This window comes from Fusarium fujikuroi, chromosome FFUJ_chr03, assembly GCF_900079805.1.
Source record: "Fusarium fujikuroi IMI 58289 draft genome, chromosome FFUJ_chr03".
NCBI classification, from domain to species: Eukaryota; Fungi; Ascomycota; class Sordariomycetes; order Hypocreales; family Nectriaceae; genus Fusarium; species Fusarium fujikuroi.
The window spans coordinates 346,316-359,748 of NC_036624.1; the positions used below are offsets into that span (position 1 = coordinate 346,316).

Consider the following 13,433-nt stretch of genomic DNA (forward strand, 5'->3'; position numbering starts at 1 on the left):
ATACTGCATCTATGCTTGACTCTAGAGCTGCATCTAGTAACCGTGAGTGACTCAAATCACGAATTTCGTCAGTAGTCCTGAATTCAGAGTCTGTAGTATGCATCCTAGATATCTACTCTATACCGCCCTTCCACCGTAACTGTATGATTCTCATCTACTTTTTTTCTGTAAGGTCAAAGATTCATCTTTTCTCTGATCAACGCCTTGAGCGACCTAACCTTGGTTGACAACTCCCTCATTTCCTCACACTCCTCAGTATCAGCCCTGATTGCGTTTGACCTGACAACAAAATGCACCATATAATCAGTCCAAAGCGACGTCCTCCCCAGCTCAGCGCTGAAGTCCATCCCCTCCATATCACATGTCCTCTGCCTCACAGCGCTAAAGGACCGTGGAAGGCCAAATACATCTTCCACGGACTGGAACGCATCGAGAAGAACCTGAACGGCCGTACAAATCTTGGTGCACGTCTCGTCCGCGGAGGGCAGTTCTCCGAGCTGCAAGCCCCACCTATGAGAGGCCAGCGCCGCCTGGGAAGGGTACGGAGACGGAATTTCAGGGAGATGAGAGAGGTGGTTCTCGAAATGGGCAAACACAAGGCTGTACAGCTTGATGAGGGACGTGTAGCAGCTCAGAACTAGTAGTGCCGTCGGCATGTCGACCGAAGCGGCCATGGAGGAGCTTGCGGTTGGATCTTGGGTAATTTTGATAGATGACAGTACCTCGGCATAATCAAGCATATCTGCCGACGGGGTTGGAGAGCTTCCGCTCCCTGAGGACTGCCCGTCCGAGGAAATGGAGACTTTGCCCCAGATACAGCCTAGGATGGAACAGAAATCTTGAGATAGGCTCAATACGCGGCCAATTGGGTAGTTTTGTAGCTGCTTTGCGTCGGGAACATTAGACCACGGGGACTCCTCGAGCGCCTTTGAGGTCTCGTGGATCTTTGTTACAAGAGTCGACAGCTGCACAATGGCATGTGGCGGAGTGTGCTCCGAGGGCTCCGATATGTCCATCAAGTGCCCAACCTCGGCCACAGGTGGTGCAACATAATCAAAGGAAGCCAGGTACTGCGCCTGATAGGTGTTTGTCGGGGCAAGCTCCAACATATTTAACTCTTGAGTCATCCCCAAATCCGCCCAGAAATCCCCATCGCTCGGACCTGAGCCATCACCAGCTGTGTTGACATCAATAGGCAGTGGCTCCTCCGTCTCCTGGGACGCAAGGTCGTCGATCCACGGAGTCCAAGCCCCAGGCGAACCCAGGTCCATCCCAGCAAGCGAAGATGAACAGACAGGCGGTGAAGTCTTCTGCGGAGGCTCGAGTTCAGGCTTGGGCTTTTCCGGTTTGTTCTTACCATTGGGGGTCCGTTTTGATTGGCTCCGCGGACCAAAGACACATGTAACTTGTGCCCTGATGCATCTCGTGCATTTATGGGGCCCCGACCGTGAGTCCTCTGGTGAAACAGTGCATTTGAGCTTGTGAGAGCGACACCGGTCGCAGCTGGACCGGATGGATTGGCTGTTCCGTGTGGACATGTTGTGTTATGATATGTTATGCTTGACCAAAGTGTCAGGTTAGCCTTGGAGAGTCTGATGTGTGGTGTCAAACTTGATGTCGCACGAAGCCCGAGCACGGGACAAAGAGGAGAATAGTTGCAGTGAAAACGCCACTGGTACCAATCAGTGTAACAGCAGGGCGTCTCTGGCCCGACCATCAGGTATACGGGATCTCCCTATATAATTGTCAAGAAGAGCAAGCCAGCAAAGGCAATTTTGCCTGTATTTCTCTCAAATTCTCAATTGACCCTTGCTCTTGTGCTGAGAAACGTCTCAGCTCTTGCCGATTTTCCGTCTTGAGAAGGATGCGAGGCAAGGTATATGCATGCAGTCATGTTGCGAGAAGGTGGTCAGCATTCTATGTATTCCGATATGTCAGCCCAACAACTAACTGTAACCCGTCAGCCTGCGTTCAAGGCTTATGTCGCACCGAAATTAAGCATGTTTGTATACTTAAATTCGTAGCGCTCGGCTACTCTACCCTTCCCCCCCCTCCAAACGATTGCCATCCTCGCTCTGCCGTCGTAGCAAGTGGCCTGAGGAATTGCCGCCGATTGTTTATGTAAAGATACGACGTTGGGCTGACATCATATTTCCAAAACAGGGTGAATCAATATGTAGGTTGAGTGTCCAATGTCTCGTCTATTCGTCCATTCGCAGGCTGTTGCCCAGACGTCGTGAGGAGTCAGTTACGACGGTAAGTACACCATCGGTTAAATACCTACGGTACACAATCAACCAACCGATCCAAAGTGTGTCGTTTCTGATTCAAGGCAAACGATTGCACTCGATCAATGTGTCTCGACATGTTGAGAGTAAAATTGTCGCTTAGACCCCTCCACAACCTTGTTTACGGCGGGGGGTGTTCCGGTCCAATAGGATAATCCCGCGGGTAATCCGGGACCTAAGTTAGCATCTGAGATGGCGCTATGTGCCCCGTGTGAGCTCAGTATTATCCCGCAAAATGCACGCCAAGAAGCTTACGGCAGACGCACTCTGTCGTCGAGGTTGTACCGCTCGGGCGTTGCCAAGACAGCCAGTGACACTGCGTGCACCCCTGTGGGATTCGCGGCGTGAGTCTTACGGGTACCTAGATCTGCCGCCGCTAATGGAAAGGTGGTCTAGTTCCGTCCGGCTGTCACAAGCAGAAGCCGAAGCCAACTCTGTTCTCGAAATATCTTAACCCTCAGAAGCTCAACCCAGACACGCGAATCACTTGGGCCCCCCGGAACCTCGTGTTTGTCGCTTACAGAACTGCGCCGCAGATAAGATGATAGCCAAGGGCTGTGCGCTGCATTTCATTACCTGCAGCAGGGTCTATTCATTGCTCATGACACTTTGGCAAATGACTCGTCACATCTTGTCAATGTTCCCGCTTACTCCATAGCATTACTCCTTCGTTTATCACTTCCGCTCTCGGTGAGGAATGCGTGGGGTGACAGCTTGCTTTTCCGCTGACAGCCCATGACCTTTTTCGTCATCGTCCCCTTCGGGACGGCCCGCATTCACGAGTCACAGTGGTGAGCCACAGGGGAAATACTGTTGATAAGGATATGTGTGTGTTGACTGCGGCTAGCTAAGTTCTCGGATGGGTAAGCCGGCTGAATACTTATAAGATAGATCGATGCCTCAGGCACCCCGCATAAATACAGGGTTGAATTCGCTAACTATTGGTTTTCGTATACGAACCGGGCCTCTCCAAGCTCTCCCAGCAACAATTTCTATCGCAATGGTTGGTCTCAAAAATAGGCAATTGCTTAACAAATGGCGGAATATCAAAAGGCTTAGCACGCCATCAGCCATTCCCATCCTTTGTAGCCGAAACAATCCTCTCAGTCCAGACTCTCATCATTCACTTTCTCCGCCAATGCATGACATTGCAGGTTCCATGGCCATGCCAAAGACCCCATTGTATCCACTGTTTCTGCAGCTATAATCATCAAACCCTGAAAGTACATGGATACCTCAAGGTTGACTCACCATCCATTGCCTGCCACTCATTACTAGGGGTAGCCATCGGTGCCGCCAGTAAATCATCCGCAAACGTGGCCCAGTTCGGCATCATCGCACCATCGAGTACTGGAAACTGTGAGCCGAGACCGGCTGGGATCTCGACCCCTCCGCCTGTCAGCTTAAACACTGCACTGCCTTCTTCCCTCCTTGGTGAGTGCCTGGTCAACGTACCTGATTGATAGTCGTTGATGGTGGATGATGCACATCCCGAAGGAACGCTGGATGACATGCTCGAGTCGAGCCCTGAATCCGTACCTGAAGTATTGCTGACTCCAAGAACCACATTCAATGCTTTCACGACCTTTCTGGCCTCTTTCGACGAATCGCTCGACTGCAGCCAGATATCGTAAGATCTTCTGAGGGACACCATAATGGTTTCGTCCATGGGCGTTGACTCAGAAACCGGCATGCCTTCGCGTTTCGTGTTCTGCAGATAATAGCACAGAATGCTCGTAGCTAGCAAGAAATCATGGTTGACCAATGAAGAAACCCTCCACCTTTCTTGGTAGAGCTGACAGAAGGGCTGTGATTCCTCTTGCAGCATGTGTTGGTAATCCAGAAGCTTCAGCGCTGACTCCAAGACGATGCGTTTGGAATCAGCAGAGTTTTCTGGGGGGCCGAGCATGAACTTTCGGTGGAGAATTATCTTTGCGCGGTAGACCAAGGTCTCTAGAACAACTTTTTGCATAATGATCTGCGGCGAATCCGTAATGCAGCGGGCGAAGGAATGCCACTTGAGACAATCTGGAATTGACTTTCGCGCTTCATCCAGCTTGCTGTCCATTCTCTCGACTTCGGTGTATGTGTACGGCCGGACATCAGCAGCAAAGTCCCAGATATATCCGACCGTTGTCATCAATCTTGCTTTAACAAGACGGTAAAGAATCGGCGTCAGTTCTGTTTCTGGCCTTGAAGGGGGCATCTCAACCGTAGCCTTGTCAAAGTCACTGTCTTGGAGATTAGATGGCTCTTGTGTATCAGTCTGCCACTGCTTGATCATCCTCGGCAGTCCCATCTGAGCAGAAAGGCCAAGATCCATTTCGATAAGAGTCGCCCAGACCCTTCTCCGCATCTCCGCAGCAAAAGACGACATGCCCTTGAAATGCTTCGGATCTCGGTGATACCCCTAGTGACGCGTTAGTCAGGGAATGAGCACCGGAAATGGTACCCTGAGCCTACCATATGCAGGGCAATCTGAACCGTGTTCCCCGTCAGGATCCAAATGTCGATCTCCGCATCCGTGCTTGAAAATACCTCAGCGGCAATGTACAGCATAAGCGTCTCCAGCACGTAAGGGCCACCTTTGGTGTAGTTGCCAAGAACAAGACATTGGCCAATCCTCAGTTTGTACGCATCCGCCATCTTCTGTAGATCTCTCTCCATGGACAGGGCCGCGGGGGACTGCACGCCAGGGTCGAGGCGGAACTTTTCGAATTGGGTTGCCAAGCACATGATTGTGAACAAAAGGCCCAGCCAGAGGGGCGACACTGAAGATGGATCATCCCAGAACTCCTCATACTAAGATTATAATGGGTTAGTCACTATGAACAAGGTGACAGGGGTGTGCTTCCGCACCTCCTTGAGGAATTCCACGCTGTGAAGCACGGCTGGGCGCGGGGTGTCAGCATGGGTGGTTTCACGACAAAGCTGTATGACGAGACTAACCGGGGGACATCTCGAAAGAATTGAAATAACGTGAGACCAATCTGTCTACTACCGGACGGCTTAAGCTTAAGATCGACGCCAATATCTCGTCCTTGCTAGCAGGCTTGGGGCAGCCGTAGAGCAGCTGGGGGCCAGTTATCTCCGCGGTAGGCGACTCAACACCATGTACATCAGAGTGCACCGCCTCATCCTCGCTATCAAGATGATCTTTGAGCTCGGCAATCCCGTCGAGAACAGCAGCCCAGTGCGAACTCACCACATAGTTCGCTCCTCCGCCCGTGGATCGCATGCTGCCGGAATCGGTTCCTGTAGTAGCAACAGCCGTGTTCACGGGGAAACGGGCACTTCCGACGGGGGAGAAAGGCGTTCCTCCTCCGTGCTGGCCTTGGGTGACCGAAGACTGCTGCATCAGATCAAACACAAGACTCTCCAGGTGGCGGATGCGATCCTGTGTGGTTACACGAGGCTGGTGTGCCGCATCGCCGCCTGTGACTCTGTCAGAAGCGTACGTGCACGACAGGCCAAGCTCTCGTTGCACACAGCTGCTGCAGGGTCTTTGGCGGTCACATCGTAGTCTTAGAAGCACACCAGAAACGTCAGCATGTGGGGGAGGACAATCGCTTGCGTCAAAGCGGAGAGGAACGGAAAAGAGAGGCGGCAAAGTGCATTGTGTACGTACTTCCTCCTCCTACACAGGTTGCATGACAGCTGCGGCTTTTCGCGTGGCCTGCTTGAGGGTAGGCGAGCTCTGCCCTGAGCTGTTTTCCCTGGACCCCACTCCATTGTAAGACGCGATTCCTGGTCCGCCATGGATTTCGGGACAAAACGAATGGGTAATAGAGATTACCAAGGCCTGGGCGGGAAGTGTAAACAAACGGACGAAAAAAGGTGGCCGTGGAGCGTCGGAACAAATTTGACGTTGAGGAGTAATGTGCTGACAGAGTGAGATTCTAACCAAGAGGGAATAACTCAAGCCAGGTTACGGTATTTGTCCTGCATCTCATCTGACGCACAATCCCTGTTAGTTCCCGGATCTGGTCATCATCCGCTCCGATCCTCCGCTCCGATCCTCCGTGCCCCACTCCCATGTCCGGCCCGATGCTCCCTGCAGAGGACATAACATCACTCAGCTTACCTTACTGTGCACCCCACACACATCGCCCGTCCATATAACAAACCACCTCAAATATTCACGAGAAGGTTTTTTGTTTTTGCAGATCCACAAGTTTCACGTCGCATGCAGCATGCAGGCAGTGTTATCATCCCAGTAAGAAATATCACATCCTATCATCGATAGATTGGTCCAAAGAGGAAATACTCTCCATTCTTATTCTTTTCGTCACAACAACCATGTCGACAACGCCTCAGATGTCGCAATCAGGCTTTCAGGATGATCAGTTGGAGGCTGGTGCACGGGAAGATGTTGGGACTGAGGCGCAAGAGAAGCCTTTGTCGACCACTGGAACAATGGTTGATGAGCCTCAGCCGAATCCTAATGTTGTTGACTGGGACGGACCAGATGATCCCCAGCACCCACTCAATTGGTCCAAGGCCCAGAAGAATCTCCATGTTGGCATTGTGAGTCTGTCCACTCTTGCAGCGTAAGCACCTCGCCATTGTCCCAACTGCGTTGATCATCATGTCACTGACTCTCAATCAGAAACCTGGCTGCCACAATGTTTGCTCCAGGAGCAGCAGAATTATCCGATGAGTTCAACATCACCAGCGCCACAGTCACAGCCATGACAGTCAGTCTCTACGTCCTGGGCTTCGCGCTAGGTCCCCTCCTGCTTGCGCCTCTTTCAGAATTGTATGGGCGTCTCATCATCTATCACTTTTGCAACATGGTTTACATGGCCTTCACAATCGGCTGTGCGTTCAGCACAAACGTCGCCATGTTTCTCGTCTTCCGCATCATCGCCGGCTGCGCTGCCTCAGGCCCAATGAGTATTGGTGGAGGTACTGTCGCAGATCTTTTCGTCCAGGAGCAGAGAGGGAAGGCCATGGCTCTCTTCGCTGTTGGGCCACTTCTTGGACCCGTAAGTCACCTTCCATCCACCCACTGTAATGCATTGCCTAACCTACTGCTAGGTGATTGGTCCCATCATTGGAGGATTTGTCTCCGAGAACGTCGGGTGGCGATGGACATTTCGAATCCTTCTCATTTTGGTAGGTCATTCATTGTTTGATCTAGAAAAAACTCTATTTACTGATGGTTCTCCCAGTCTGGCATTCTTGCTACTGTCACATTTGCCTTGATGAAAGAAACAAATTACACCGTCATCCTGCAAAAGAAGGCTCTTCGAATGCGCAAAGAAACTGGTAACGAGAAACTGGTCGCCAAGTCGAGCAGAGATGAGACTGCTGGACAAATGCTGGCACGTGCCATTGTACGGCCTCTGAAGCTGCTCATTTTCTCCCCAATCGTGCTCTTGGTGTCTCTCTACACCGGTATTCTCTTCGGTCTCATCTTCCTCCTCTTCACCACCTTCCCCTCTGTCTTCCAAGACGTGTACGGTTTCAACCCGGGGGTCGCTGGACTCGCATATCTTGGTCTTGGAATCGGCATGGGTCTAGGCCTACTCATGTTCTCTATCCTCAGCGACAAGCTCCTTGGAAGCAAGAAGGGCGAAGAGAATGCCGCTCCCAGGCCAGAGGATCGTCTTCTTCTCATGAAATGGCTAGGTCCTATTACTCCGCTTGGCCTTTTCATCTATGGCTGGACAGCAGAAAATCGTGTTCACTGGATCGTCCCTATCATCGGCACATTCATTGTGGGGTTTGGTTCCCTTTTTGTGGTCATCCCTGGTCAGATTTACCTAGTTGATGCGTTTGGAGCCGAGGCAGCTGCCTCTGCTATGGCGGCCAATTTGTTGGTCCGCTCGCCCTTCGGAGCCTTCCTTGACCTCACAGCCGAGCCTCTGTACTCGAAGCTTGGGTTGGGTTGGGGTAACAGCGTCCTTGGCTTCATAACCCTTGCCTTCACTCCTGTTCCGTGGATCTTCTACACTTACGGTGAGAGACTTCGGACTCACTTCCAGGTTGATCTGTAACCTCAAGCACCAATTTCTCGTTCCATTCAACATTATAGAGGTACATACTGGGCTTGACAAGATATAAAATACGCGGCGGAGAATGATCGTCCTGCTCGTAACGTGGATAGAATAGGTTGCTTAGGGAGGCCTACTGTCGTTAACTTGGTTTAAACTATCCCGTCACTTACAGAACGGGTACTTTGGAGTTCCTTGTTACTTATGTACTTTCAAAATTAATAGACTAATGCATTTGCGGACCTTTTATGAGTAATTTCATCTTGGAGATTGGCTTTATCTAATAACCTGAGAAGATCGATCAAGGACAGCCGACACGCACAAAGAATCCGAGCACTAGAATAGGCCTTCTTATAGAACAAAGGGAAGTTTGGATAGTCATCAGCGGGCTCTCGTTACAGTTGTTTTAAGGTTCTACGGTAACGTAGTTTGTTTAGGTGGACAATTAACCCCTCGACCTCCTACGCCGCCATTGGTTTCAGACTTGTCATAGCACTTCCACAGGGCTCATTGCCCATGGATAATATGCCACACAGATAACTGCAAATTAATTTGGTTCGGCGTTTTTCTATACTACAGGGATACTGCTTTGAGTTACCATATACGGAGTACTACCTTGACCGAAAGTTTGTAACCCGCTCCTTTGCAAGGGATTCGCTTAAGCGGCACAGGCGTCACCTGCTACACCTGTCCATATACATGCTGATCATTCCTTCCAAACTAGTATATTGTGATCCAGTCGGCATTACCAGCTTCCCTTTGATACCTTGTACCTTGAAGGCTGTTGATTTCCTAAAGTTCTGGCAGCGCTTTCTGGATTTACATAACCTAGCATTAGTACAGTACTTGACGTAGTTCTGAAATTGTCCAATACAGAATGAATGAATCCTCAGATGCATAAAGGTTACCTAGAAAGTATTACTGTATTATTGGTTAGAATGAGGTTTCCATGAGCGTGACACTATAGTATAAATCAGATTTTTTCTATATTAACTGCTTTTTATAACCGAGATCCCTGTATCCTCGGATATGTCATTCAGGCCTTTTCCTACAGATTCATCTGCCGAAATATGGCCGCTAGACTAGCCAGATATCTAGATGAGACCCACTGGCGTGGGCAACTAACCCTGGCAGTTTATACTTTCGGAGGATCTTATAATAATCCTCTCACAACTCGGCAAATCTCCTGTTTCCTTCCTGACAGAAGATCTGCAAATCTGGGCCCACTGCGTTATATTCAACGGTCTCTGATTGGAGGGCTCGCCATTAAGTCGGCTTTGCAACTCTTGGGTTCCGTAAAGCCGAAGGATGTCCAGAGTTTGTAGGATCTAGGAGCAAAGCACGGCTGCCGTGGACCATCGATGTTTTTGGAAGTTTGTTACTTGAGTGCCTTTTCTTTGTGTCGCAACATATGTATTCATGAGATAGCATCAAGGAGGAGTTAAGCCCTGGTTTAGTATGAGGAAGTACGTATATGCGACGTTTGATATCTATATAAAGGGCTGGCGCATCACGACTGTTTGTCCCTTAGGATAACCAACACAAAACTCAACTATTATTAATTCTGGTCTACTATACGAGTCTCGAAAGATAATGCTCTTGTCTCTTGCCATTATCGGCGGCCTAGCTGCCCTCTCTCAAGGCTACGTTTGTTCGTTGCCATATACACAACAACACAGAAAGACTACTTGCTAATGTCCCCATAGTGACTGCCTACAAGAACGTCGACAATTGCGAAGCAGAGGGCGACACCAACTACCGCATCTACGAAGGCGACTACGACGGATGCCAAAAGTTCGGCGGCCAGTCGGGCTCGACCTGTACCGAGTACTCCAATGGCGGCACCATCGGACCCAATGCTTGTTCGAGTGACGTCTGGGAGGTGCATTCTGTTGCTCTCGATGGAAAGACACAGATCAGTGGCGCGCAGCTTTGCTACACGTGTACTTACTACACTGACGAGAATTGTGGATCTCTGAACGAGAGTCCTCAATGGTACTGCGATGGCTGGGAGGCGGGCCCAAAGTCCTTCCGATGTGTAGGTCTTCCTCAGATATATATCCCAAGATGAGATGAGGCTGACAAAAGATTTAAGCAACTCGCTCAGTCTCCTAGCGACTGCTAGAGGATAGCTGACACCTAAGACAGCGGCCCACGCGGCAAAGACCATGAAGCATGTTATTCGACTAAATAAGGGCTACTATAGGTAGCCCTCTTGCGAGTGTAAGGTTGATTTGTGGGGATCGGAAGACTGGGTTGATAGGAGGCCTGTTTGAGTCTGCTCCAAGGCCTGAGATCAGGGCGACATCTAAACTTCTTTTCGTTACTATCAGCTTAGTTTTGCACAGTGTCATAGTCACTAGCACCAATAAGTCTGATAGTTATACTATCCTACCTATTGGAGCACCTCTAGATTATAGGTGCTCCAGCTTTGATAACTTCTGATGCGTGTGCCAAGTCTTATGGTGAAATATGTAATCACTACTAAAGACAACCCTAAGTAGTATCTAACCCTGATCTCTAGTTTTGAAGCGCCAGAACCTATGACGTAAAGAGATTGACTTTTGATTTGAATCTTCCAGTTTCGACTCGCTCCCGCTAGCTGTACTTAAGATGTGCTTTTGCCTTTCTTTGGGTTCTCTGATTACTGTTGGCATAGTTGTGGTATAGACCTCCGTCACTCTCTCTTGTACAGATCTTATCGCGCTTTCTTGGGCCTATTTAATCGCATTGTGTTAGCGTTAGGTGTTCTAGAGCTGAGCTATAATGAGAGGATTACCTCACGATGTAGTTTGTTGAGTTCCATCTCAGCGCGCCCTGCTATCTGATTTAGGGTCAATGTATCTTTGGCCGTTGGAACATATGACTGAGAGCAATAGATATCCGAGTCCGCAGAATATGTCGAAGGTATAGTAGCGAGTGGCATAAAGCTCCGAGTGAGTGGTGGTGCAGTTTGGCGTGGAGTCCATTCTCCTTGTTGAGCAGGCCGCAGTTTGAATCTGTCACTCGACAAATCGATGCCACTGATCAACATAGCTAAAGAGCTGAAGGATTGAACTTCACGTAGCGCTGGGGTGAATATATCTTGCGATATTCGTGTGTAAAGCGAAGACCACTCAAATATGATGTAGAATGTCAGGCGCAACTCGATGGCAAGTTCATGCAATTCCTTTATTCTCTTCAGCCATTGCCTTGTTTTTGATTACTTCGATGTTAGAAGATATAGTTACTTACCGTTACATCTTTTGATTCCCGTGGCCGATGATCAGTCGTGTGGTTGGCATTGTAGGACTCGTCCCAACTAATGATGTAGGAGGTCCTATTCAAGGCTTTTTTGAAACGGTCGATCTTCTCCTCATTCATGCTAAGGAGCCTCTCAGACATAGCTCTGTAGGAGTCGTGAATCTCTCGCACTCCGCCTATCGCAGAGGCTAGTGAGCTGCACAGTTCCTGGAGTGTCTGACCTATGGTGGCCTAGAAGATGAGAATGTTATTTATTGTGCGCTGTTATGGGTAATGCTAGTAAGAGGAAGATAACGTACGCTAAGCTTGTGCTTATGAGTCAGGCGTTCTATTTCGATTTCGAGGTCACGAGTTTGATCTCCGTCGTTGTCGTCTGATGTCGCTTTGTAACCTGATTGCTCCATCCCTTCCCGAAGGATGAGAAGTGCACATAGGAACATGCAAGATAAAATAATGGCCCTGAAAAGAATACCAGAGAGGAGCAGTACTGTTAAAATTGCGACCAAGAGTGGGACGGCATATGTGAAGTCAAATCCTTGGCTATCCTTTGTATCGCGGGTCTCTTGGTCAACTGGCGAAGGTTAGGCCAACGTATAAAGGACCATTTAAAAGTAATGGTTGCCTACTATCGTAGCGACGTGTTTTAATTTCTGCTTTGGCCTTTTCTAACTTTCCACTCAACAGGACAGTGAGTTTCTTATCGTCAGCTGTGCATCACACTGTCAACACTTCGACTAATGACGCTTCAATAAGATGTACGCTTACTAGCCATATAACTAATAAGCGTTTCAAATTCTTGGATGAAAGTGAGCAGATAAGTCCAAGATTCGAAACATGCACTCGCGTGCGATTGAACGTCGCAGAGGTAACGATGTATTCGATCCCATTCATCTCGAAAAGAAGAGTATGCGATGGCCGGAGTGTCTTTGCGAAACAGTTCTGTTACACGATGAAGCTGGTTTGGTGATTAGGATAGACTCAGATATAAACAATAACATAAATATCGATCTACATACCGAACCGCGAGAAGAAGCCAGCTCCCAAAAAGTCCCAGAAAGTTTGGCCAAACTTTGTTCAGATTTGGCAAACGCTTCTTGATACAATCTGGAACAGCTCTGGACTTTCTCTCCAATTGTGAGTGGTTTTCCATGGCTGTTGTAGCTGCCAGGGATCTCGAGGATCGATACCTCAAGCTCTGAGTGTGTCACGAGGAGCAGCTGACCAAGAGCTGCGATGGCCTTTATACCGCTGACGAATCTGGGTCCCCAGTCCATTCGGCATTCTTTAGCGTGGTTGTTGTTAATGTCGGCCAAGAAATCGGAGCACATGGTGGATTCCTTCAAGAGACAGACTCATGATAGTTTGAGGTCAGAAATCGCAGCTTGGTTTCTCTTTACCGCTTCTCTTTTTCCGCGCGTAAGAAATGGGGAAAGACACCGACATCTTTGCGACATTGGGGAAGGGCTAAATAATTTTATTGGTTATCTGTATCTATGGCATGTCACTGTCACTGTTGAGCCCGTTACTAAAAAGTGTGGCTCGCCTATCAATGTCGGACTCTCAAATGGCAGCCAGCTATAGGCTACAGCATCACTCTGGAAAGCGAAATTCAGACATCCATTGTCTAACGCTCTGTTCTTGTGTGCTATTGTAACAGCCACAGAACAGGTGACAGCCAGTCAAACAAAGCCACGTTGATTTGATTGATGCTCACGGCTCAATGGGGCTGTTGAGGCCCAACCCAGCACACCACCATCTACAAGTGGCGTTCTCGCCCGCCAATTGCAACTCTCACTGCCGCCTTGTTTTCAACTCTCTGAGTTATGAATTATGGACAGTAGAAGACTGAAGGGAAAATGCCGAGATAACCACCTCAAGCCAATCTTGCCCAAAAGGCTACACA

The 13,433-nt window shown here is 49.2% G+C and overlaps 5 protein-coding genes; 2 read left to right on the forward strand and 3 right to left on the reverse strand.

The window, feature by feature from the left end:
- Nucleotides 1–173: 173 nt before the first annotated feature.
- Nucleotides 174–1,538, reverse strand: FFUJ_02222 (uncharacterized protein; the record flags this gene model as incomplete). Its single annotated transcript, XM_023573927.1, has 1 exon — nucleotides 174–1,538. One exon carries the CDS (start codon nucleotides 1,536–1,538, stop codon nucleotides 174–176), a length of 1,365 nt encoding a protein of 454 aa, XP_023427370.1.
- A 1,853-nt stretch (nucleotides 1,539–3,391) lies between these two features.
- On the reverse strand, nucleotides 3,392–6,020 carry FFUJ_02223 (uncharacterized protein; the record flags this gene model as incomplete). XM_023573928.1 has 7 exons in its annotated part: nucleotides 3,392–3,489; nucleotides 3,540–3,677; nucleotides 3,744–4,698; nucleotides 4,752–5,090; nucleotides 5,148–5,179; nucleotides 5,238–5,723; nucleotides 5,930–6,020. 7 exons carry the CDS (start codon nucleotides 6,018–6,020, stop codon nucleotides 3,392–3,394), a joined length of 2,139 nt encoding a protein of 712 aa, XP_023427371.1.
- Nucleotides 6,021–6,587: 567 nt separating this feature from the next.
- On the forward strand, nucleotides 6,588–8,290 carry FFUJ_02224 (related to multidrug resistant protein; the record flags this gene model as incomplete). XM_023573930.1 has 5 exons in its annotated part: nucleotides 6,588–6,838; nucleotides 6,898–7,276; nucleotides 7,329–7,406; nucleotides 7,463–7,749; nucleotides 7,840–8,290. 5 exons carry the CDS (start codon nucleotides 6,588–6,590, stop codon nucleotides 8,288–8,290), a joined length of 1,446 nt encoding a protein of 481 aa, XP_023427372.1.
- A 1,590-nt stretch (nucleotides 8,291–9,880) lies between these two features.
- On the forward strand, nucleotides 9,881–10,412 carry FFUJ_02225 (uncharacterized protein; the record flags this gene model as incomplete). XM_023573931.1 has 3 exons in its annotated part: nucleotides 9,881–9,938; nucleotides 9,994–10,325; nucleotides 10,383–10,412. 3 exons carry the CDS (start codon nucleotides 9,881–9,883, stop codon nucleotides 10,410–10,412), a joined length of 420 nt encoding a protein of 139 aa, XP_023427373.1.
- A 473-nt stretch (nucleotides 10,413–10,885) lies between these two features.
- FFUJ_02226 (uncharacterized protein) lies at nucleotides 10,886–12,858 on the reverse strand (the record flags this gene model as incomplete). XM_023573932.1 has 7 exons in its annotated part: nucleotides 10,886–11,004; nucleotides 11,072–11,456; nucleotides 11,522–11,761; nucleotides 11,830–12,101; nucleotides 12,157–12,237; nucleotides 12,296–12,485; nucleotides 12,547–12,858. The coding sequence occupies 7 exons, from the start codon at nucleotides 12,856–12,858 to the stop codon at nucleotides 10,886–10,888; spliced, it is 1,599 nt and encodes a 532-aa protein (XP_023427374.1).
- Between the last annotated feature and the right edge of the window lie 575 nt (nucleotides 12,859–13,433).